General features: G+C 45.2%; 1 protein-coding gene and 1 long non-coding RNA gene across 3 annotated transcripts; one reads left to right on the top strand and one right to left on the bottom strand.

The window, feature by feature from the left end:
• Positions 1-1,808: 1,808 nt before the first annotated feature.
• On the bottom strand, positions 1,809-15,536 carry LOC139047682 (uncharacterized). 2 transcript variants are annotated; one of them, XR_011507324.1, is made up of 3 exons: positions 15,415-15,536; positions 14,362-14,497; positions 1,809-3,401 (listed from the first exon to the last, which is right to left on the bottom strand). It is a non-coding gene; the product is annotated as an uncharacterized lncRNA (long non-coding RNA). The 2 variants fall into 2 exon arrangements; XR_011507325.1 differs by lacking the exon at positions 1,809-3,401 and adding an exon at positions 4,124-5,846.
• Positions 15,537-15,749: 213 nt separating this feature from the next.
• Positions 15,750-19,914, top strand: Vps39 (vacuolar protein sorting 39). Its single transcript, XM_070521594.1, has one exon. The coding sequence runs from the start codon at positions 16,058-16,060 to the stop codon at positions 18,743-18,745; it is 2,688 nt and encodes an 895-aa protein (XP_070377695.1). The 5' UTR covers positions 15,750-16,057; the 3' UTR covers positions 18,746-19,914.
• Positions 19,915-26,870: the final 6,956 nt, after the last annotated feature.

Here is a 26,870-nt window from a genome sequence, read left to right as displayed (position 1 = left end):
CAGTTCTGGTCACTGGGGTCAGGCCACCAGGCCTGTTTATACAACTGTATCAACGTGGATTTTTTTTATCCGGTGGGAAATTGTGTGGCACCTGGAGAGAGAGAGAAAGAAGTTTAATGACACAAAATGCCGAGAGGTCGGCCTGAGGTATATTCCTCTAGCCAGCTACTCGGCATTGGGGGAAGGGGAAGAGGGAAAGAAAGAGGGAAGAAAGAGGTGCATGATGGGTGACGATGACGATAGAAGGAAGATGTAGAACATATGGCAAGCAATTTGGCATGCTCAAAGTCTGCAATCCAGGCCCGTAATTTTTAAAAAGTTCAGTAATGCCTTGAAACTCGACTGAGCATCTGGCCAAGGGCCTAAAATAATGTCCTCCGACAACGGTGCGCTGTCGAGACGCGTAAGGTCCTTGACCAACCTATCACGCTCTTCCACAAACTTAGGGCAGTCACAAAGCACATGACCTAAAGTCTCAGTCACATTGCACTCCTCACAGTGTGGAGACTCGGTGCGTCGCATGAGGTGCACGTATCCGCGCGTAAATGCTACCCCCAGCCTTAGTCTGTGCAGAAGACTGGCACAGCTTCGTTGAATTTTCGGTGGTAGCCTAAAATTCATGGTGGGGTCCAATCTCTGGAGTCGTCTGTGGCGATTATCCGGATTGTCCCAGTGCTTTGCTGTCAATTTTCGGATGACACTGGAGAGGAGACAGTTGGCGTCCGCTCTTGAAAAAGGAATTGAAAGCAGTGACTCTCGTTCTTCGAGTGCTTTCTTCGCTTCAGCGTCGGCCAGTTCGTTGCCCTGTATACCGCAGTGACTAGGAATCCACTGAAATGTGATCTGGTGGCCGTTTTCTTGCGCTAAAGTGTAGAGCTCGGCAGTTTGAAGAGCCAACACTCTGTAAGCGCTTTCTTTCAACACCACTCTAAGTAGTTGAAGAGCCGATTTTGCGTCACTGAAAACTGTCCATATTTGAGGAGGCTGTCGCGCAATATATTGAACGGCCTCTCTTATTGCCACTAATTCCGTAGATGTTGTAGTCGTCTTGTTATGCAGACGAAACCGTCGAATGACTTGATGCGCAGGCACGACAAAAGCCGCACCAGACGCATACGACGAGACCAAGCCGTCTGTATACACGCTCACCGAGGAGTCATATTCTTTCGACATATATTCAAGTGTTAAATGTCTGAGGCCGACGGTAGGTATTCGCGATTTTTTAGAAATTCCGGGAATAGATAGACGTACCAGTATTTTGGACATTACCCATGGGGGCATATGTGGAAGGTCAGCCGGGGCAAAGTATGCTGGCACCTGGATTTGAACCACAGTCCTCTTGCACGTGAGGCGGATGCTCTACCTCTATGCTATCGCTGTATCGGGGCGCAAGTAGTAAGTAATTATACGGGAAGCGTTTTATTTACTGTAATTGGAGGATTGGAGTGGATTAGTTTGGCCACTCAAACAGTGAGACTGGTCCAACTGTCAGAATTCTGACAAGTTATAAGGACTAGAATCGCATAAACCACAACTCTGAAGGAATGGAGTGGGAATAGAATGGAGCACCCCCACTCTGCAATTCTGCACCATGCCGTTAGATCCTGTTCTTGGGCGATGCCAGCACAGCTCTAGAATCACAAAGACGACCGCACTACCAGGGCGAAACACATAGAACGCCCGTCAGCTGCCGCATGATCACGTGCTGCCAATGAGCAATCCTGCACATCCTATATATATATATATATATATATATATATATATATATATATATATATACACACAGTGCACAGACTGGTACCCTAGGTAGGGGCTAGGACTCGCAAAAACTATAGTGTTCTCCACAACTGTGACGAGTACCAGGCCACCAAACTCCTTGCCCTGTGCATGTTGCTGTCTGTCTTCATGAGCCTAGATCCTGATGCAACCACTGGTGCCACACTGCTATTTTCAAAGGCCACCACTAGGTAAAGTGCCAGGGCCCGCCCAGGCCAGGGGTCATCGGCTTGGTCCAATACACAAAAGACAGTAAACTTCGAATTGACAGGACTACGAATTGGATTAGTAAATTTTAACTAACGCGAACCAATTTGTAACTACTAATGAATTTTCTTCTTCGTGATTGCTAGTAAGATCCGATGTGCCACGAAGCTCTGTATTGGGACCAATTTTATTCCACCAAAAACATGGCTCCACACATTGTTTGAAAACATGCGAGTGCATATGCTTGTATCGGACAGCGAGAATAAGTAAGAGTCGGTAAGCAATGTCAAATACATGCAATCTGGCTTACAAAACAAAAGAAACTGGTCACTATTTAGTAATAGTTTTCTTTTGTGTGAAACAACTTCACCCTTGAAAAGTTCCTCATTCTACAAAGGTTTATATAGTGAAATATAGAAATATTTGGATGCATTTGAGTTGTCACCTGGCCCAGGGAACTTCTAGTGGTGGTCTGTCTCGATCTCTCAATTCCTGGCACTCCCCAATATTGTCACGTGGGCAGCAAAACTGTGATTAATGAAACGAGCGTTTTATTGGGCGAACTTGCGCCCTCAAAAACAGGCTACACTCAAAGAAGGATGGTAGCGGCGAACACGATTGGCGGTCGTCGAAAATCTGATGAGCGGGTCAAGCGCGTCGGCTTTTATACATCTGTCGTCGAATGTTCCAGAGCAATCGCTGGGACCCGCGTGCCTTTCACAAAGTTTCACATTATTCACGTCGCGCACACATGCATTTAGATAACACAAGTTGCAGCGAAAGACAGTGGATGGAACCCATCGATAACTTCCAGAAACTTCTTTTACATGCAGGCGCGTCCTGCGCAGCGCGATTACATTTGTTAGGTGGCGAGAAGTGGTCGCCCGATAAAGAAGTACACGTGTCAATATACAGCATGCCTGACTGCTGCAGTGGTCAAGTGCTCTGCAGCTGTAGGAAACCAAGGGATAAGGGTTGATTTCACAATTTATGGCATTTCCAGATTTTTTACTTAGTACGATCTCTACACTACGTCGACACTATGCCACTAGACCATTGCTGTGCTGCAGTCATCATAATATTAATTACTCATTGTATACACAAGCTATACAGCTGGTTAGGCAAAATTTTAAACTCCGCAAGGAAGACAGGACATGAACTGAAACATAGGCGCACACAAAGCACAGGCTTCCAACTGGTTTTATTTCGTGAAAGCAGAGAATATATAAGGTACTTCAAATTAGCAAACCAAGGAGCAATTGCGAATAATTTGTGCATGAGGCAGTGATGAAAAATATCATGGCCATGTATGCATTAAGAGTGCAGGAGAGTATTAATGTGCCCATCTGAGTAATTCTTTCCTTGAGAATCTCCTCTTGCAGTGCAGGAGCTGCGACAGCAAAAGCTGCCTGCCTCATCTGGAACAGAATAAATTCCTTTCGAAGGCAAGCTCAAAAGCAGAAAGAGAAGTCATCAAAGCATTCCACATCGCTAAGATTTATGACAACTAAGTTAGCTCACCTTCTTGATACCTATCAAGGAAAGAAATAGAATTCTTAGATGGGCACCTTGGGACTCTACTGCACTCTTAATGCACAGGTGGCCTTGCTATTTTTCATATCTGCCTCTTGCACAATTTCTTTGCAAATGTTTTTTGTTTTGCCATTTTGAAGAACCTTATAAACTCTCTGCCTTCACCAAACAAAGCCAGTCGAAAGTCCATACTTTGCGCATGCATCTATGCTTTTGTTCATGTCCTGTCTTCCTCACACAGTTTAAAATTTTGCTGAAGCTACAAGCTGACTAGCCCAACAACATGCCTTACTTCAGTGTCCAGCTGGGCTTGTTGGTAAAGCCACACAATGCCAGCTCAAGTGACCACCGTGTGTGTCTGCTCTTCCGTGTTCGCATGTGGCTCAGCCTTGATTGCATGTGTAGTTTCAATACTAGCTACTATATTTTAACTACTAATATAACTTCTATCTTCAACTTCCAGCTAGACAGAGTACCTCATACTACATTCTGAACATTGCTGCAGTCAAGAAGGATTTCTGTCTAATGCACTGGCCTCTACCACCAAATGCCTGAAAAATTAAGAAACATTATGTAGATTCCAGACACAGTCGGGATTTATGTTGCAGGTAAATGGCTATGTAGCGTTGGTTTGGGTTCTTCCAAACATTGCAGTGTTGACCAATGTGTTTGTGTATGGCGAGTGATTGCATATATGACACAAGCTTTGTGAGGAGAGTATAAATTCAAAGGCATGGTTTCTTTGCCTCTTTCCTAACACTGTGGTGGCAGCTGTTTTGACGAGTGGAAAACTTGGCTTATGCAGTATGCGCAAATGGGCACGTGCCTATTCTAGGCCCATCTCATAGAATGGGTATGTGTCGGTGCGACACAAGTATACAAGCCTTACATGTAGTATTAAGATAAGTGTCATATGTCTCTGTGCATACACCTCTTGTCAACGTTCTTCACTAAACAAGCACATGTCACCTTCATCCTCACTGCACAGAGAACAGCTATAGGTGATAAGGTGGCTTCCCTGCATAACATGCCTGTGACATCTGCTACTGCTAGCTTGCCAACGCAAATACGCTTTCCATCATTTGGATTGCAACAATGCATTAAATATGAATGTTTCATAGATTCTCATTAACCACTTTTAACATGTATGTTGGATCTACACGATTCCTTTTTGTACTCCAGTGAAGAAACATTACAGCATAAAGGTACAGTGTCCATGTTGTGCTAGCTGCTACAGTGAGGGGGACTTGGAAATGTGAGCGAATCCCAAAGGTGGTGCATTCTAACAAAGCACCTCGAAGTCCAGCTACAAAGGAAGAATGGGAGAGACTGACATGCTCACAGTTTGATAAGCAACTTGGATATGCACACATGCTCTGACATGTATTATGCACTGTTATACACATGCCACTATCCCATACACACAGCAATGCATTGGGGAGCAAGAAGTATGTGCACGACAGTGGTCAAATGGCTAGAGTGTCAGGTTGTTATGCTGGGAAACAGGTTCGGGGTCACTGTAACATATTTTTGTTTTCAATGCAGAAGACCGAAACGAGTCGGGACGTAAAATTGCCTACTGCAAAGTGCTTGGTATGAAAAAATAATTATTTGCATTAAAAATGCCCAAATCTAGCACATGCAAGTGTGCATTCCCACATACCTGAAACGTTTTGAGGTGCAGCACATTGCAAGTGCAGTGGCTTTGCCACAAGGTTGACGTGTATAACAGTAAAGAGCATAGCAACAATGGTAGCTTTTCCACATAACCAAGGTGCATTGCGGTGCAGCACATTGCAACAGCTGTGGCTTCTACACAAAGCTAATGTGCATAATGCTGCAGCATGATGGAGCATGTTTTTAACAGACACAACATAGAGGCTCTTTACATGCACATCAATGATTTTATGAGCAGCTAAAGTGGTTGTGAATGTTGCAACGATAATGTTTTTGTTTTCACTTTTCAGACTGCAGAATGCCGATTTCTACATTATACTAGGGCAAATAAGTAGCTTTTTTATTCTCAATGCCTTTTAAGCAGTGTGGTGTTATCGCGACCACAGTATATTAGAGAAAATATGAAAATTTAGTATAATACAACTAATAAGCTTTGCTTCTAGTATCATTGAAAATCATATCAAGAAGCTTGGAGAACTGTCTCCTACTGAGTGCACATAAAAAGCATTTCGAAATGGTGGGCTCAAAACACTGAAACTTCAGTCACAGGCTGCATTCTTAGTCTTCCCCCAAATATAGGTCATGACCCTGAGACAGCATACATCAGATTCAGCTTGCAGTTGTGAAGTGGCTTGGGAAGTTCACAAATAGATCTGAAATTATTTTAAAGTTCAGGCTATAGCTTGTATGTGCAGTTGTGCCTGCTCATAGCACAACTGGTGCTGTATAGCATACTCGTGATAAAAACAGTTCCCCAACAGAAAGGCACTCCTTTTTGTGCAACTTCCGTGACTGCCTATTAGACAGTCACGAGAGCACGAAAAGGGTTTGAGACTTTTAAGACCAATTTCCTTGAGGCAAAGTTTAGCATGGAGCCAGTTTGGTCACAAGTTATTCCTACTCACACGTCTGTTTTCTTTTTTTTTTCATTTAGTTTCAGGTCCACCTAAATTATTGCCGTCATGACAGTCTTCACATAATATGGTAGCACCAATTGTTGTATTAATCATTCGAGCATCGAAATCTAAAAGTTTGCAGCAGTGTAAAAGGACAGGAGGACAACGGAAAAGAGGAGAAGTATCACATTTTAACATTAGTGGGTTGCAGTACAACAGAAATAGGCAAGCACTAATTGAGCAACGAGACCACTGGACACAGGAAATGCAGATTTAGTTGAAACACAGCAGCCTGTAAGGAAGAGATGGAACATTAATTCTTTGCAAAGCTTAGTCTGCATCACTATTTTGTATGCCATCGGTGATCATGAACATGCCAGAGGCAAAGCATACTGTTATGGGGATGTTGGAAGTATAGAAAGACTGTATTTACAATATAATGCCGCGAGAACTTGGTCACATTCACAACAGTGGAGGAGAAAATCAACAACGTCTGTTACACAACTATAGTCGGCAACACCTTTGTTATCGCGTAGCGTGTCGTGTAATCAGTAGTGACGGCAATCGACTTGTTAACTCTAGTCGTCGGAAAAGTGCCAGGCAAGTCAAGGCCTAAGCGAGAGAACTGTTTGGAAGGAACTTCAACTGGATGGAGTCATCCGACAGGTGGTCGGGGAGGTTTCTCTCGGTGCTGACACAATTCACAAGTTGCGACATAAGAGTGCAGAAAGCAGTAGAGACCCAGCCAGAAGAACCGGTGTCGTACGTGATCGTATGTACGCAAAACTCCAAGGTGTCCCGCCGTCGGTGCATCGTGACGTTCAAGAACAGATTGCAGATGACAAGGAGGGACAAGGAGAAACTCAGGGCCATCAGCGTTGATAGTGCTGTGGTAGAGGATGCCGTTGTGCGGCACGAACATGCGGCATGTGCCGTCAGTGCTGCTGGAGCGATTGTATTCCGGCGATGATGGGCTGTAAGGACTCGTCGCGTTATTGTTCGCCGTGCATGTCAGTCATGTCAGTGAACGCCATCACGCAGGTCATCGGATCATGCGTAGAAGGATTAAGTGGATCCACGGGGTGACGAGAGGCAGTCGGTGTCCTTTTAGAGGCATCCAGTCTTGTAAGTGACAATAAATGAAAATTCCTGGAGCCACAAAGCCCAGCGACCAAGCCGTCCTGTCGGGTCCCGGAAGGAAGACAGCTGGCAGAGTGCATGGTGGTCTGTAACGATCGAAAATGTGCAGCCGTACAAATATGGCCGGAACGTAACGATAGCCCAAACTAAAGCGAAGCACTCCCACTTGGTGATGGGGTAATTTCTCTCGGCTCCAAGTGTACCAGGCACTTTTTGTGGGCTACATACGCTACAGCATGCCTGTGTTATCTAACATGGGGTCATCTTGTATACGCACGCTGGAGAGCCTTCAGGCTCAAGCACTACGGATATGTCTTGGCTTGCCACGCTGCACGTCAACTAAGGGCACAATAGCGGAAGCACGGGCTTGTCCTCTCGACATATACAGGTCTTGTGAACCTGTGCGAACCTATCTTCGCCTGCTAACCAGACACTCACGCCATCCACTGTCAACGCTTCCAAGCATCAACCTTGACTGTGCTTTTTCTAAAGCTATTGCATGTCACGCAAGCATTGTACCTGCAAGATTCCAGGTAACCGACATCCCCGCGACACCTCCATGGACATTGCCAAGACCACTAGTGAGGCTTCAGATACCCGGAATTAGGAAGAAATCTCACGTTTCCTCCATTGGCTTGAAGCAGCTCACCCTGTCCCATATATTCACTTTATATAGTGGGACTCTAGAAGTATATACCGATGGTTCGGTCACGCCATCTGCCACAACGGCCGCATTTGTCATCCCACAACTTGGTATTACTCAACGATTTCGATTAGACCACAAATCGACATCTACGACAGCGGAACTTGCGGGAATACGGGAGGCTGTCCGTTTTATGAGAACGCAGACACCCCATAAATGGACAATATTGTGCGATGCCAAATCAGCGCTACAGGCGCTAAAATACTTTTTAAACAAAGGACCATACTATCTGCCCGTGCTGGAAATCGTCGAACTTTATCACAGTGCCGAGTTAAGTGGCCACGTGATCACCTTTCAATGGGTGCCTAGCCATTGTGGTGTTTTTGGTAATGAACTCGCTGACAGTGAGGCAAGATCGGCCTCCCCTTCCTGTGATGAAGTACGGATTGCCTACTTGCGACCTGACACCAACTCCATGATCAAGGCACTCATGCAGGACCTTACAAAGGCTTACAGAGCCCACTCTGATAATATTCACAGACGTCTACGTATGATTGACCCAGACAGTAAATTCTGTTTGCCCCCGAAGCTTACACGGAGCAAAACATCATTGCTACACAGGATTCGGCTCGGCGTTGCTTTCACCCGTCGCTACGCACACCTCATCGGCCAATCGAACAGCCCTGATTGTGTACACTCCCAGATGCCCGAAACACTGCAGCACGTACTGTGCGACTGCCCAGCATATATGCTGGAGCGAAGGACGTTAGACAGTTTCCTAGCCAGCGTTGGCAGACAACTACTGTCGGAGGAAGCTATTCTTGGCCCATGGCCTGACACTGCAATTTCAATGCGTGCCACAAAAGTATTGTTGAAGTTCCTGCAGGACACCAAGCTCGACGAGCAGCTCTAGAGAGGCAACTGTCTCATGTACATAAGCACTCACCACTTCTCTTATCATCATCATCCATCCCAATACTTTCACTCCCCTTCCCTCTTCCCCAGTACAGAGTAGCAGACTAGAGCGCACTAGCTCAGGTCGACCTCTCTGTCTTTCCTATCAATAAATTCTATTCAATTCACTTCTCTCGGCAGGTGACAGCAGGCAGTTGGCATAAGCTATCACGCACTCGGTACCCTTGTGTTGTTGATCGAGAACAGCGCCGATGCCATGACCGCTTGCACCAGTGTGGACTTCGGTCAGTGCAGATGGATCAAAGTGGGCAAGTATGGGAGGGGTGGTCAGAAACCCAATGAGAGCGGCAAAAGTGTGAGCCTGCTCCGGGCCCCATGAGAATGGCGTGTTCTCCTTTAGAAGATCTGTTAAAGGCTGAGCAATGTTGGCAAAGTTTTTGACGAAACGGCGAAAGTAAGAACACAGGCCGACGAAGCAGCGCACGTCAGAAGCAGAATGTGGCACAGGGAAACTGCGTATGGCACGAACTTTTTCCGAATCTGGTTGAACACCGGATGCGTCAATGAGGTGTGCCAACACTGTAATCTGACGACGCCCAGCTTGACACTTCGTGGAATTCAGTTGGAAGTCTGCTTTTAAGAAGACCGCAATAATGGCAGCGAGTCGGGTAAGTCGGCTGCCGAACATGGGAGAAAAAACAACAGCTTCGTCAAGGTAACAAAGACAGGTGGTCCATATGTAGCCTCGCAGAAGAGAGTCCATCAGACGTTCAAATGTCACTGGAGCATTGCATAGGCCAAAGGGCATGACTTTGAACTGATATAAGCCATCCAGCATGACGGCTGTCTTCTCCAACCATTTCATCAACTGAAATCTGCCAGTAGCTGGATCGAAGATCGATGGACGATAAGTATTTAGCATTGTGCAAGCAGTCCAAGGCGTCATCGATGCATGGTAGTGAGTAGACATCTTTTCGTGTGATCCCATTTAAGTGGCAATAATTGACGCAAAAATGCCAGGCACCATCTTTCTTTTTTCACACGGACGACAGGCGAAGCCCAAGGGCTGGCTGATGGCTCGATGACCCCCTTGCGGAGCGTTTTGCCCACCTCTGGTTGGATGACTCGATGTTCATGCGATGCACGATAGGGACGCCGACAAATAGGATTTGTGTCTCCAGTGTTTATACGGTAGTGAACAACAGATGTTCGGCCTAAAGGCCTGTAGCCAAATCAAAGATGCCATTGTACGATTCAAGCAGGAGACGTATGTCCCTGGCCTGTGTAGAGGTGAGGTTAAGTGCAGCCATTTTTGCAAAGTCATCCATTAATGAACCAGAGCTGGGAGCTGCAATTGGCACTAATAAACCCTTCTCAGAATGCAGACTCTCAACATCAAATTCAGAACCACTAGAAACGCTGTCCAAGAAAATGCTGGCTGGGATCACTTCAGGGCACAGGCTGAAATTCAGAAGCGGTAAAACGATGTCATTATTAATAACCGTGACTGGTTCAAAGCACATCGATGATGGGGCAAAGAACATATTCACCATCAGGAACCTGTGGCTGGGCGGTCAAAGTGACGTAAGTAACTGCATCGGGTGACAAACGCACATCGTGAAGTGAGCACAAGTGCGGGGAGGCGGTGCTCGGAGCATCGGCTAGTTGAGGCAGTTCTAACTGAAGAACGCCGGTCATTAAGTCGATGAGAGCAGAATGAGTGGATAAAAAGTCAAATCCAAGGATAACGTTATGAGGGAAGACGACCACAGCAAAGAGAACAGAACTAGGGCGGCCAGCTATACTTGCAGTACACATTCCAAGAACAACCAGCATGCCACCGTCAGTCATATGAAGCACTCGGGCAGCTGCTGGGGTGAGGAACTTCTTTAAACGTCTACGCGGGCTAGCACTCATCACAGATATGTGGGCTCCACTGTTGATGAGTGCTTGGACAGCTATGCTGTCTATTTTAACGCCAATTACACTTATTCTTGTGGGCATCGACAGAGGATTTGCTGCAGCATTAGGCAATGCAGCACCACCTCCGAGGGCTGCATTTCTTAGTTTTACGAACGGGTGTGGCCAAATGCCACAGGGGACGAAAGGCGACATGGCTGCAGCGAACAGGAAGATGGGCAACATGTTTGCGGTGAACGAGACTGGTGTCCGTGCGACGATGGTGAGCAACTGTACCACATGTTCCTAGCAGAGTTGGCGCTGTTAGATTCAGCGGTGGGCGAAACATTTTCATCAAAACGGCTCAGGTTGGTCAGCGTGCGAAGTGTTAAGGGCGACGAGCTGCGACAGTATCAGGCGACATGACCAATGCGGCGGCAGATGAAACATATCGGCTGGTCGTCTGCAGTTGTCCACTCAGTCGGGTTGCGATAACACGGAGAGAAGCGTCGGGATGCAGCAAAAATAGTAGAAGGGTATTTGTTAGCTCTGGTGTTGGCAAGAGCACAGACAGAACATAAACCAATGTTTTCAAGTTCCTGGTGAATGATAGCTTGTGAGAAGGGGACTGAAAATGTAGCATCAGGGATACGCAAACAGAAATTCAGGCGCCATCACATCCAGTTCATGTCAACGATTCACACCACGTCCTCCGATGGCGGTGCATGCTGCTGTGTGGGTTGATCTTCACACGTCTGCATTGCAGCAGTATTAGGAAGTCTGGCGAATGGTTGCAAGACGCATCGGCTTTTGGCCTGCTGGAATTCTCAGCACTCTTTAAAGATAACATCAACTGTAGGGCAGCTTTTGCACATGAGCAGATTAAAGGCGTCGTCAGCAATGCCCTTAAGCACATGCCCGACCTTCTCAGCTTCTGTTATGTTGTGATCGGGTTTGCTTGACGACAAAGTGCCAGCATGTCCTGGATGTACAAGAGACAGGACTCCATGGGGGATTGGGCACAGGAGGCCAGTTCCTGTTTTGCATCAATTTTACGGCCGGCTGGTTTGCCAAACAATTCTGTCAACCTCTCTTTGCGTTGGTCCCAGCTTGTTAGCTCATCTTCGTGGTTTTCGTACCACACTTTTGCCATGCCTCTTAGGTAGAACAACAGGTTAACTAGCATACGCGTAGGGTCCCATCTGTTGATTCCACTCATGCGTTCGTACATAGCCACCGACTCTTCAACATCGGCGTCATCGGTACCGCAGAAAGTTCCAGGATCCTTATTTATCACCGCCGCTACTGCGTTGGGGTTATAAATAAGGATCCTGGAAGTTTCTACGGTACCGATGGTGCCGATGTTGAAAAGTGGGTGGCTATGTACAAATGCATAAACTCGGACATGTGAGAAATCGTCAGCGCGTCTCTACGGGACTGCACGGTAGTCGAGGCCGAAGAAGCGGCCGTCGCTCTAGCGGCAGCGGAGGACTATCGGACTAGGTGGTTTTTAACAATACTAACCAACTCCCAAACAGCATGCCGAAACTACATGTTAGGCAGAATAGGTCACAGAGCGCTCCACATACTTCGCTCTGAAGATCACCACACACAAAACCCAGAAAAAGAACAACCAATTAGACACACAATAGTGTGGACGCCGGGTCACACGGACGTGGAAGGCAACCGTGAGGTTGACAGGGTAGCTCGAGAATACACAGCATACCGAGCACCCTCCACCAATGACCTCGAGGAAACTGAGCCAGTCCCCAGAGAATACTCGGCTATCCTAAACCACTATAAGGGCAGCAGGAAGCGGTACCCCCCACTGCATAGCTCTCTCACTAGAGAGGGCTCCATAGCTTGGAGGCTGCTACAGACGGGTGCATATACGAACTTAAACACACTCAGTAAAATACAACCCACACAGTACACTGACAAATGCCCATGGTGCCAGGAAACACCCACGCTCTACCGTATAACGTGGGCCTGCCAGAAAACAAACGCGGCACCAAACCCGAGTGCGGAGCAATGGAAAGGAATGCTCTCTAGCGACTGTCAGGACATCCAACTAGGGCTGATCCGACGGGCCCAGCTGGCAGCGGCATCCAGCAGAGCCCTGGACTAGAGGCAGAGGGTTATTGCTAAAAAGATGGAAGACACCATCTGACTCCGCGAAATTCATTAAATTTTTCTAGAGCTCAATAAACGTTTTTGCTCCTTTTCCAGGATCCTTGGGTTGCACAACCACAACCTTGGCTATGCCCAATGACAAGGGACAGCAAGATGCTACTTTATGCCCAGATGTCACCTCTTATGACATTTCAATGCAGCGAGGCTGAGACTGAACTGTATTCAGCGGCACTGACAACCATGATGTAGAGGACTGACTTTCCCCCTATGTACAACACATCAGCAGAATAAGAACAAGGAAATGCCCCACACAGGTGCGTGGCACTAAACTGGACGCACTACCTGCTGTATGCAAGAGAGAATTAGGAAGAATGAGCTTCCCATTACTCCTGAGCACCCACCTACAACTGTTTTTATGGGCACAGCATTGAAGCTGCAATTGAGGTAATGCCTAACACCACATGAAATGCAAAGCACAATACGTCAACACAGAGAAACCAAAACAACTGCACACACAACTTCTCACCAAAATAGACACAACGTCTGCTTTATGTTGCATCTGAGCTGAAACGGGAGAATCCCAAACTCTGAGTCACATAACATCTGAAAGAATCAGCTGCTATGAGAGAACCAGTGAGATTAATCTGGCGCGCTATGCATGCATCTGTAGCCTAATGGGTAAAGAATTGGGCTGCTGCACTAAGGACCCAGACTAACGACCCACCATCAGGCACATTACTATTATTGAGCCTATCTGACTGGATGTACGAAGAAGCCAGGAGACAGATCATGATAATGCTTCGCACAAGAGACAACGAAGCTGAACCCACGTTTTCTGCCTTGTGCTTGCAATGCTCTACCAAGTGAGCTTCAATGGCAGTTGTCCCGATGTCAATTTTCTTGGATAGCTGCGCATGTGTACTAAGCATAGCCCTAAGAGTGCTGGGCAGCAGCACTCACAGTCATGATGGCAGATGTTAAGTATCCTTTAAAACACCCACACTACAAAGTACATGATCTTAGAAGCTGGCAAGTGGCTAATAAACACTCGTTTTCTACCATGAGGAACCAAGGCAGCCGAAATCAAAACATTTGTAGCTTATGAGCGAGAAAAATCAGAGGAGTCACGCAGCTCAATTTTTTGTTTATAACAAGCATACAATGGCAACAGACTATGAAGCAACAATGACTATATAGAAAAATGGGTTAGAGCTGACGACAATCATTGGCAGCTCACATTATAATGCTTTCTCTACAATGTATTGTCTCAAGACATCTGGCAGCCAATCTTCTGGATTCTTCTACTATGTCTTTTGCAACTGAAATTTTATATGTGTGTAATACTTCACGGCAACTTAGAACACTTACATGGTTAAGCATCTCCATACCTTCAATTTGTGGACCAGCTTTGTCACCTTTCTAGAACAATAACTCCCTGGTGTCATACATCACTCAAACCACTACTAATTAAATCTACCTTTAGATAAGCAGTACCTGCATTAGATGCAGCAGCATACCCTTTTAGCAAATGCATATACATACCACGCTCAGACTGAGCAAACCAAACAAACCAACAGCGACCAGTACTTGTGTCCATTTGTCTTCAACGAGGCAGAGACAGGCCAGGTCTCAATAAACACAACAAATATAAGGTGCAGGCAGAGGAAATAAGCAGAAGCTGTAAAGACAGCAGTAAAGTGAAACAAATTAGACAAATTTGCACACTGTCAGCGATCTGGGCCGAGGACAATTCACAACGTTACTGCCACAATTAGAAGCAAATGCTCCTCATGCAACAAGAAAAAACACGTTTTAGCTGTAAACAGCACGAGTGCGTGGAGTTGGTTGATATTCTAAAAACAGCACAGACAACAATTAAAGCAGACACACTACTGTGTCATCTGCCTTCTTGCTGTTTTTTAAATATCGGTCACAGTTGCAAAGCTACGCACATGATCTTTGAACGAAAGCAACGGACGTGCATATAAAGCTTGGTGAGCCGATTCATATACTCATATATGTTTAATTTTGAAAGTTCCAGTAAAAGCGATAGTAGCAGCAGCAGTAAAGTGGGTTCGTTTACCAGCTCGCTCACAACGTACGCATTGTATGATTTAAGTCGACGGCTCGCAAAGGGGCTACTAAGAAGCTTTAAGTGAAGGAAATACGCTTTCGTTATCTCACTGCAACGAATGAAAGCCTCTGACGCCCATACCGCGGTCAGCAGTGAGAAAGTTAATTAAATGCAGCAATGCGCTGCATGGGTAAATAAGAAGGGCATAGCGTAGTCATCCTATAGAGATTGAGAAAAATAGACTTAAGAACGCGATAAACGACATCCACGCTAGTTGAGTGCATGCATTTCTGGCGCGTGGAAGATGTCGCTGTTTTTTTGTTAATTTTTTTACATCGGTGCAACGCGTAGGAACTGCAGTGTTGAAGGCACGAACGAATAAATTATACTGCGATCACTGCGGGACCTGCGACAACCGTTTCGTGTTCCTTCGAATTTCAAGATCACATCGACCACAGCTCGAATGCGCAACCGGTTTTTTTACGTGTCAGCAAGAGAACGGGTAATCGCACAACACTTACCGTTGCTCCAAGTACGTCGCGGTAGCACCAGCAGCTGGGCAACAAATGTCATCAAGCCCTGGCCCACCGCAGTGTCCGCAACTTGAACTTCTATAAGCATTCGCCAAAAACTAAAAGCGGACCACAGACATACGTACGCGCGCGAACGAGACGCAAGCCATGCGTCTGAGTTCGAGGGTAGTTATTTCAAAAAAGCAAAAACGAACAACAATGTGACGTCACATCCGGTAAAGTCAATTTGTCCTCCTTTCTCACCTTCTCTCAGCTAACGCATGCGCAGAGACCACGGAGCACTCGGGGGCGATGTTCAGGTAGTATTGAGGGCCTTTAGTCGGAGCACCTGTCTTCTTCCACCATGTGTGTGTGTGCGCGCGTATATGTGTATGTATATATATATTTGTTTGGTCAACAGACATGACTTCCCCACCGTTTTGACCTTTTCTTGCACAATACTGGCAACCAATTCACATTTCACATCCAGCCTAATCCAATCTGAAGCCAAATGTAGTCGATGGCGACTTCACAGATTCCACTGTATGGGTATTATCGACATCACGGGTGTGGGGGGCGTGCTGGTTAAGGGGATACTTTCGGCTGCTGTTTCTGTGTGTGCGCGTTCAAGACAGCAAGCTTAAATGCCACAATGTACGAGGCCTACACTGCGATCCCGCTAATCAAGAAGATGCCATTGAAGGTTGAGTCCGTGGCTGCACACGGAGACAAGCTGTATTTGGGCACGAAGGACGGCAACCTACTTGTTTACACCGTTGTTGAGAAAGATAGCGCCGACGGTCCGAAGTTCTTTGTCCATCTTGGGTTTTCCAACAAAGTTTTTGCGAAGAAGCCGATCACCCAACTGTGCGTCATTCCCGAGCTGAACTTGCTCATCAGCTTGTCTGATGGCTCCTTGAGTGTGCATCATCTCAGCCTCGAGCCTAACACGCCACCGATCGACTGCCCAGCTTTGGCCAAGTGTAAGGGATGCACATTGTTTGCTGTCAATGTACAGGAGAAGACTACGCTTACAGGCGAAGTGAAAATAACTCTCATGTTGTGCGCGGCTGTGAAGCGGAAGCTTGAACTATTCTACTGGAAAAACAATACTTTCTGCGAGCATCCGCAAGGCTTGTGCGTCCCTGACACTCCGCGATCTATTGTATGGTGTGGCGACGAATCTCTTCTCGTTGGGTTTAGATCCGAATACAATATCCTACAGTTGTCTGGCGAGACAAAGCAACTTTTTCCTACGGGAAAGCAGCCGGAACCGCTCTGCTTGAAGCTGAAAGAAAATAGCTTCGCTCTCAGTAGAGACGACATGACTATTTTCGTAAATCGCGATGGCCTGCCAACGCACAAATACGCAGTCACCTGGTCAGAGGCGCCGATCTCTCTCTGTTACGACTACCCGTACCTCTTAAGCGCACAGTCGTTCGGTGTAGAGGTGAGGACAGTGGAACCGCGTGCCCTAATTCAGAAGGTGAATTTTCTGAAGCCGAGACTTCTCCTGCCTTGCAAGAAGGGCCAGCTGTACGTTTTGGCACCAAGTGGTGCAGTGTGGTGCATTCTGCGGACTCCCGTGCAGGACCAAATTCCGCAAGTTCTCAAGGACAAGTGCTTTGAGCTGGCCTTGAAGCTAGCTGATCTGTCCGACCAGAGTGAGGAGGAACGCAATGCAAGCAAACGTCACATCCAGAACTTGCATGCTTTCGACCTTTTCTGCAAGAAGAAATTCGAAGAGTCCCTGAACATCTTTATGGATCTCGAGACAGATCCATCACATGTCATAGGCCTTTTCCCAGATCTTTTGCCCGAGGACTATCGTAATTCCATCTCATACCCTGATAAGGTGCCTGATCTCAGAGATGCTGATCTAGAGGCTGGGCTTTATGCACTTGTAGACTACTTGGTTCAAGTCAGGTGCAAGCTGCTTTCAGACAACCAGCATGAGCCTGCACTTACTGGCATAGTGCAAGGGAGCAAGACCGTAAAGAGCAAGAAGCAACTTCTACAAATTATTGACACCACAATGCTGAAGTGCTACCTTGAGACCAATGTGGCACTAGTAGCCTCATTGCTGCGTCTCCCAGACAACTTCTATCATTTAGATGAGTGTGAGCGTGCTCTCAAGAAGCATCAAAAACTTAGCGAGTTGATCATACTGTACCAGCAAAAAAACCAACATGAAAAGGCACTTGATTTGCTCATGAGAGAGGCACACAAGGCAGATTCGCCTCTTAAAGGCCATGAAAGAACTGTTGGCTACCTCCAGCACCTAGGTAGAAAGCACATGGAGCTCATACTGCGTTACTCATTATGGGTTCTTGAAGAGCATCCAGAAGAAGGTCTCAAAATTTTTGTTGAAGACCAACAAGAGAAAGAAGGTGAAGCCTTACCCAGAGACGTAGTGCTCGACTTCCTGTCTAAAAAGGCACCTCACCTAGTTATACCTTATTTGAAACATGTCATCCACAAATGGAATGACCAGACTGAAATGTTCCACAACACACTCATTCACAAGTACATTGAATCTGTGCGGTCTCTCCTTTCTCAGCAGCATTCCTCAGTTGGTCCTGGTGAGCCTGGTCTGGTGGGGGAACTGCGCAAAGACTTGGTTGATTTTTTGGAGACATCTGACAGGTACACAGCTGAGAACTTCCCCACACACTTGTTGAGTGATGGGTTGTTTGAAGAGGCAGCTGTGGTAATGGGCAAGCTAGGACGTCACAATGAAGCTCTTGAGGTCTACATCTATGTACTAAGTGACCCGTCCAAGGCAGAGCAGTATTGCGCATCACAGTACAACCGTAACCCAGAGCGCAATCGAGATGTATTCCTGATCCTGCTTCAAATGTATTTGCAACCTCCTGACGAAGGCTCCAGGGTGCTGGATCTGTGTAGACGTACTGCAGCCAACATTGCAGGGCTGCCATCCCCCCTGCCGATTCCCAAAGGTTGCCGTGAACAAAACTTGAAAGGTGCACTCAAAATCTTAATGGATCACGTGAAGGAAATTGACCCATTGCGTGCCCTCCAAATGTTGCCTGGGGATGTGCGAGTTGAAGATGTTCGAGGTTTTCTCCGAGAGGTCTTAGACAGATGCACGAAAGAGTTGCATGCTGCTGGTCTACAGAGATCACTGCTATTTGCAGAGCACTTGCAAGTGAAAGAGCGTTGTGTGCGTGTCAAGTCACTAAAGATAACACTAACGGAGCTTGATGTATGTTGTGTATGTCAGAAGAGAATAGGGAGCAGTGCCTTTGCCAGGTATCCAGATGGTGCAGTAGTTCATTACTCTTGCAGGGAAGGCTATGAGTCGAGGTTGGCATCTTGAGGCAATGCCTTGGCTATTAATCATAGTTGCTCCTAAACTAAATCTGCGGCATGTGGTAGTGCCCTGTGCATACAATCTGTGTAGGTGGTTGAGCACTAGAAAGTGTGGTGCTTGTGCGGACTTGTGTGTAAAAGAGTGGGAGTGAATGTTTCTGTGATATTTCATGCTTTCTCTGTAACCTTGTGCAAATGTGCCAGTGTGGGCCTTGCTACATTTTTATGCTTTATGTAAAACTGATGTATCTGGGACTAAAAGGTGCTCAATGTGAACTGCTGTAAAGGCACCAAGGCTGCTGTATGTATTTTAGTTTATAATTTAGTAAAACGAAGCAAGTTTGTAGTGGTTGGTTTTGTTTTCTGAGCATTAGCCTGACTCAAATGAAATTAAGCTGAACCACCTTGGTAATACAAAAGCAGACATCTGTGCTCATGCATTTTCTGTCATTTGTGGTTAGGACTGATTTGAAAATACTTTTTCAGCCAGCCTGAGTGGCAGTGTAACAGTGATCACACAATGAAAATAACTTTTATTGCAGAGTACCCTGCTAATGCTTGTCAAGTCTTTGCATGTTAGTACAGACCACAACAAAGTTGTGCTCTGCGAGTGTGACTGACATGGAAAAATTATGGACCCTGGCATACACATCAGCTTCATGTTTGTTTCAAAGCCTGAAAAACATCAAGCAGATGTTGCTCACAGTCCATGTGATGGCAAGTTATTCTGACATGAAACAGTGTTTAGTGACTTCATTAGCTTATATTAAAAAAATCATGAATATCTTTTGTTATATGAAACACTTGCCAGGTGTCTTATTATGTAATGATTTTCTTCCCTACGATTCTGTTCATTTATATCACTGGGGGTGTTTGAATATTAGAAAAAAGTTAAATATTTGCTCTTCCAATCGAATAGTCGCTATATGTAAATACTAATACTTTTCTAGTAGTTTTCAAATATTTCAAATTGCTAACTTACTGCAATCGGGCATAAAATTGAAACAAATCTGTGACAAATTTAATCCCGGCTGCCATAGTAGATATAGAAGACGAAAAGTCATATTGTGGAGCACACTACGTTGCTCATAGAGTCACGTCTTTTCTGGCTAAACCACCATCATGTGCACTCACCAATGAGTCGAGTATGTGAATAAACTGCTTATTTGTTCCTAATCCTCTATGCTTTTAATAAACACTTCATAATGTGCAATTTAATGATAGAAACTTGCTAACATAAACATGATATGAAAATCATTCTATCTTAATGCTGCAAATGGCTGCTCATTATTTGAAACATATTCAATTCGCTTTGCTTCCGTCAGTATTTCATTTGTGTTCAATTTGGTGTCAAAAATTACTATTCCCACACCCCTAGTTATCACAGTGAGTGGCCGACACTGGTGACAATGGAGGCTTGGTGTCATGCCGACTAATGACAAATGGCAAAAAGAATGGGATGATGAAAACAATAATTACATAATATGGCCCCTTGCTTTGTGCTGCTGGCTTGAAAAGCCTGACAGCCAGTAAAGTCCTGGTAGAGGACTCATGGTTAAAGTGTCATTTTTATTCAATTCATATTTCCTTCACAGTTTAATATTCCTATACACTAAACCACCCAACCACAAAGTTACCACCGTCACAGTTAACAATAGTACTGCCAGTGGTAGTGCCATTAAAAAAAAAATGCTTTGGTGCAATTTGGATGCTCAAAACCCTCTTCACATTATTTACCAGATAGTCTGGAGTTGCAGTCCACTGAAGAAGCTTTAACAGTGCTGCAGTGATAACCAATGTTTGAATTGTGCATACTAGCTTCTTATGTGGATGTCTTTGCTTAATTAATAATGGTAAATAGTGGAAAAGTATGTGTTTGCCAATATTTGTGTCACCTTAAGCAGCCAATGATCATAATTAATCTGGACCCCTACATCGCGGCATCCCTCATGGCCTTTTAGTACAGTGTCTGGACATAAATGTGCGACTTACTTGCTCGTATATAAGAATGCTGAGCAGAGTCCTGAAAGTAGTTTTTTCTTGAATGGTGTTTAATTGATTGTTGCCATTTGAAACTGAAGTAGAGAACATGAAATATTACAAGCAACAGTGGTTCTTAATGCAACATACTTCTATAGACTGTTTTGTCATAAGTGGGAGCTTTTCTGGTACTTCTTTACTAAAATTGTCAACTAGGCAGGGTTTTGTCGCGTCCCTAGTGCGTTGCTCTCATGGAGCTTTTACTAAATGGAAATCGTTGGCAGTCACAGTTGGACCAATTGCGGGTGCTACATGTTTTTTATGGATCTAACAGAGTTGTAAATACAAGTATTCTGTTGCATGATCAATCTTCTGCTGTGCATTAAAAGAGACACTAAAGAAAAAGTAAGTTGAGCTGCATTAATAACTTACCCTTCTGCAATACCAAAAAAGCCACTCGGATTGTGACAAGAGGCTTGGGAAAGCAGAAACAAAAGCCTAGTGGTGTTGCTGCCTTGACATTCCCACATCAATGCACCGTGATGGTGTCTACTCAGGTTTACTCAATCTTTTTATCGATAAAAATGGACTATATTGTATTCTAAAGGAGCTAGTGAACTGGGCAAGAACCTTTTCTTTGCCACAACGACCCAAATGTGAGAAAACGTATTGAAATCCGTAATGATACAGATATTGGCGCTCAAGTTTCGGCATGAAATTCAGAGAATGGAAGTTGGAGCTTTATTAATCAACCTATTACTGTAAGATTAACGAAGTTTTGAAAGAATACTTTATTAGTGTAAACTGAGTTATTGTTTCTCTTTAGTGTCCCTTTAGAGTCAAAATTTAAGCATAATTTTCCAATAAGATGTGTGGGAACTGCACATTATAAACCAAGCATGCAGCTCCCCCTTCACTATGCACCAAGCTCACTTTGCAGGGGGACAAAGAAGAGTAAAGCAGGCACATGTCAGCCTGGCTGATGGATGTATTTCATTACATAATCCTTTTAAGTGCTATGTCAATTGTATTAACTACATGTGATCTGAGAAAAAGAAAAGCCATGTAATAATGCAGCTGAAAACATTTTTGCCTTAATATACCGCATGCTCCATTTCAGGTTAGGATTAACTTCATTTCTCTCCCCTAGTTTGATTAATGATCTGGGGAAAAATTCTTGAAAATTTATTTGCCACAGCTAAAAGGATTAAATAATGGTCACCAGTGATTCATTAATGATGACATGAAACTTTAGATAGGAACTGTGCAATAAATGAAATCATGTGACTTGGTAACTGTGACTGTGACTTAGCCTTGTGAATTCTGTTACATTTGCAATCTGTCAAGTTTTCAGGACAACAGGCCATTGACCATACTAAACATCAAGCTGTGTGGTGGCACTTTGATTACTGGCACATGCCTTATCAAATAATATAAAGGCATATAGATCTGTAGGTGCCTTCATATGTATACATACAAAGTAAACCAGTGCTGGCAAGTATAGCATGTCTTTGTAAGGTATGGTCAGTAGCACTGGGAACTTTTGGGACAGATAATACATGGCCAAATACAGCAGCCACCTTATAAGGTTGGGAATCAAAGTATTTCAGTGCTTTCAGTTGCAATGTCAAACTGACCAAACTTAGCGCACCTACTGGCACGGATGTTTTCTTTGCTATTGCAGACCATCACTTTGTACATAAACGTTCCTGTTCCAAAATAAAAGTTTGGTTTACCTGCTGTGCATGATAGACATGAACATCTTGATAAAGCTAAAGAAACAAAAATCGGAGTAATGCCGCCAAGCTACTCCATGTAGCTTTTATGTCGGTTTGTGTGGCTGTGAATGCAACTAGCGGACCTTCCATTAAATATTCCATCGAGTATTGTCTAAAGTACTAAAAGACCAAAGGACTCTATGCGTCTCTGCTATTATTTCCATTGTGCACCAGAAGTTTGAAAAGCTGTGGACTATGTCTGTATGTTGTTTTTATAGACTTATACGGGTGTGCAAGCTTCTTTTGCAAATCTAACTTGAGCACTTTGGGCTGTTGAAAACCAAAGACTATTTGCACATGCGTTTAAATACATAACTAGCTCAGATTATTATTTAAAGCAAAGCATGCTGCCTCATTTTTGCAATTTCACCAAAGCCTTGCCTTGTGTTTATGTATGGAGTGCAAATTTTAAAAGACTTCATCAAATAAAGCCGAAAATGCTGTTTGTTGAAAATGCGGTGTGCATTTACAGTGAACGCTCATTATGATAAACTCGGTCATGGTGAATTCTCGCATATAACGAACATGGGAACATTTGTTTGGTTTGCCATAGACTCAATGCAAAAAAAAATCTGCTTAGGATGAACCGCCTCAGATGTGCTCTTTGGTTAAGAAACATTCGGTGTGACCGCTACACATCCTGCAGGCAGTTACGTACCCAGGATTTTTTTTCGGGGGGGGGGGGGGGGGGGGCCCAACCCAAGGTAACTATTCTATGCAAATGAGGAGAGGTACCTTTATTAGTACAAATGCGAATAACGCCCACCATTCGCCCTAAAAATGCGTAAATCCACAAAAGGGAAATTAAATAAGGTGCATTTTACAGGTACGCGTATGCGATACACCTCTCCTTTACTTGGCAAACAAAGATTTTTGTCGGTAGAAAATGAGGATGGGATGCCTTTGGACTTAGTTATGCTAATGGGACTCCACTGTTTATTGCGGGCTCGAATGGCTGGTTTCTTTTGTGAGCCTGACAGCTGGCCTGCGCGGCTGCTCTTCTGGGAAGGTATTTCCAAGTTCATTGATGTAATTAAAGATCAAGAATGTCCTCTGGATTGGCTGGCGAGGATTGAGCCCCTCGCAACAGTAAAGGAATTTTAAATGTGACATGGCCAGCCACAATGTAACTGACCGCACGATATATATATGTGCACAAGCTTGAAAGTGTGTTTGTGTACAATTATGTATCACTTACTTTATTTTTTTAAAAATGATACCCTTGGTGTTTGCTAGGTGAAAGTTCCTCCAATAAAGAAAAAAAAAAGAACCCCGTCTAATGGACTCGCGGAGGAAAGAAGCACAGGAAGAACACTGCCAAGAACAAGTAAAGAAGCGAAAGTGTAAAATAAAGACTACTTTAGTAGAATAGAACATAAAAACACAAAAACAGCAGTTGGTAACAAAGGCACACGGACCGTGCGGAGTTGTGTTACTCCGCCATCCAATCACAGAAGCAAACAAAATCGTCGTCATGGGGCATTTTCAAAATGGCATCATACTTGATATCTCCGGAGCGTCTACTGTTCTTGAAGAGTCTTTTCATTGTCGGAAGCAATGAGCTGTGCAACAGACATGGACGCAATGTAGCATTTCACTCTTCAAAAGTCTGCAGTGCAGTTCATTTCACTGCTGAACCCGTTTTTCTCATGAAACTTCACTGCCAATTGAAGTGAAACTTCACAACAAATAGTTGTAGCGAAGCAAGCATGTTACTTCAGTTAAATAAAGAATTAGGCATTTGCCATTCCACTATAATATACTTCCTTCTTAAATAAAATGATGTTGATCCACAAATATTTTCATAAACAACGGTTAAATTTGTTAAGTAATTTATTTATTTATTTATTTTCGCTTTTCCTTCCTGTTTGGCTGTTGCCTTGGCTTAGTAGATCGCTTAATTTCTCAAATCCTTGCGACTCTTGTTTCCAGTTGGAAATTTTGCACGAAAAGAGCTGCACGATTATAGACACACCAGATGAGTTAATAGATGACAGTCATATTGCTTATGAGTTTAAGGGTTATTGCAGGGATTGATGATGGACGCTATCTTGCATTATTTTATTTTCCACCTTATCTAACCCATATCACGGGTATATGGTTCTGAGGATCTATGAGAGTCGCGGCGAGCCGTCACTCGAGGAAATAATGAAACAAAACGAAAAGTTAAACGCAATTGACATTTTCTCTGGCCGCAACTCGTTCCACTTGCATACAGACCAGCTGACCATGAACTGAGTCCCTTTCATGGTCCCTGGATCAGTCTAAACGAAGAAGGTTGAACTAACGAAGCAACAACGATGCACGTGACCGTTGAATAGACGGTGACAACTGAATGCATCTCAAGTTAATCGCGAGGGCACCGAATTGATGAGGAAACTGGCCTTCACATCCCAGGAGAGGCCGATATAGTACCGCCATCCAAAAGGAGTGAAAAAGGCAGCAAAATGTTGACCGCCGAATAGCTGTCAAGTATCAACATTGATGTGGCGACGCTTTATGAATGTGTGTGAGAAGTGGTGATGTGGGCGGGGAGTATGCGTCTTAATTTCAGGAAGAGGCGGCACGCCCCCCCTCCCCTTGGGTACGTGCCTACCTGCAGGCTTGGGTGCCTCGATGCGCCGCGACCGGGGGAGCGTGCATCGAGATACCCTACTGGACGTCTGCGGTGCACATATTGCCTGTGGACAGAGGCGAAAACAAGAGGAAGAAACAAAATGAGGCAGTGACGTTTCACTTCGTGAATGAGGGTGATGTGCTAGCGTTTGTGTGCTATAGCGCACACGAAGCTATCTGCCCTCGGTGTGCCTGGACTGTCCGCATCGAATATCGTATTCAAGACGGGGCTCACGAGGCCGCGCCATACGCTGCAGTCGCCGCGGAGTAGAACGCCTCTTTCATTCGCTTACTAAATTGACAAGCATGGTGTCGGCGCGCTCAGTCAAACATGAACACATCACACTCGATGACCGCGGACGCTCGCTGGCGAGAGGAATCATGGCAGCAGCAGCGAGTGAAGTGACAGCGCTGTCTATCGCTTCAACGCAAATTGAGCGACGAGAACACAGTGCACGCAAAGCTGAGAGCCATCGACCTCCTAGACTGTGCCCCCCAAACAGATCGCTTTCAAGGTAAAGCCAGCGCGATTGAGCGTGGACGAAGTACAACACTCGCCCCCGATGCCGTGTGCGTGACGAAAATGGCGTGCTTCCAAACCCCCATTTCCTCTTATGCGCATGCGAGAGCTGCCATCGTCAGCTCGCCGTCGCGCGCTTTCATTCGCACACAGCTTACGGCGTGCGAGGATGATGTTATCACGAGATGAACTCGGGACGTCCGTATCGCAACTGCCAGAGGAGGTCAACCCAGCGCACCTCCACCTACCTTTCCCCTCCGCGACGCGTCACCTTGTTTCTCCTTCCCCACTTCGCGCAACGTCACGTAGACTTTCCTCTAGGTTGCATTGCTTTGCCGCACACTCAGCGCGCTCCTTCGTACTTACACAAGCTTGGAGCCTGCACCGATGACATGGGAGGCGGCAGATGCCTGCTTGTACTCCCTAGTGAAATTTTTCCAGCAGCACAAAGGCACAGGATTTTTAAGGTCATTAGGCGGGATTACATTGTTTGTGGTGGCTTGCTGGTTTGCACAGATGCACCAAACATCCATCACACATTACTGGATGAAACCAAGCAAGAGTACTACTTGAAGACAGTTTTCCATTAAGCTCAGCTAAATAAATGCCTTTTATATCATTTTTCCCCTGTTGTAAGTCTACTTCATTAACCATTTCAATGTAGGATATCTGGATGCACCTGGTCATGTTGCCAATCATTCTTTTGGCAAGACGAACTTCTGATAAGACGAACAAATTTTCATAGTCCCTTCGAGTTTGCTTAAAGGGAGTCTACTGTACAACCTAGCTCTCATATCTGAAATGTGAAGACTGCAAAGTCCATATAACAACATTAGCATGAATGTAGAGCACCTGCATGTAAACGTTTCAAAAGGCGAAGCATTTCTTTACCTACTTGAAGCCGAGGTCAAAGATGAGGCTGTTCAAGGTGAGTGTTGCTAATGTGCACACCCCCATGCATCCGCTTGCTGGCCACTACTGGCTTGGACCCTCCTTGCTCCATGCGCATGTGCGTGCATTCTCCCATGCACTCGCTTAATGTCGCTACAGGCTAGGTGCTTCCTCTTCCTTCTCTACTTGCCGGTACGGGTGCGTGGGATGCCACAAATGAATGCGGCTCGGTTGCGCTATGCTGCATGTAGGCCTCTACTTGCAGATGCAACAATGGGCACTTGAAAGTATCAAGCGGAAGAAGAGCACAAGAGTGCAAAGGCTCTGCAGAGATGCACTCTTTCAAA

Source organism: Dermacentor albipictus, chromosome 1, assembly GCF_038994185.2.
Source record: "Dermacentor albipictus isolate Rhodes 1998 colony chromosome 1, USDA_Dalb.pri_finalv2, whole genome shotgun sequence".
In the NCBI taxonomy this organism is placed as follows: Eukaryota; Metazoa; Arthropoda; class Arachnida; order Ixodida; family Ixodidae; genus Dermacentor; species Dermacentor albipictus.
The sequence above is the reverse complement of the archived record's forward strand: the minus strand, read 5'-3'. Positions and strand labels throughout refer to the sequence as shown.

What these genes read in the sequence shown, in the direction of transcription:
- Vps39 (XM_070521594.1), top strand. Translation starts at nt 16,058, where the DNA reads ATGTACGAGGCCTACACTGCGATCCCGCTAATCAAGAAGATGCCATTG.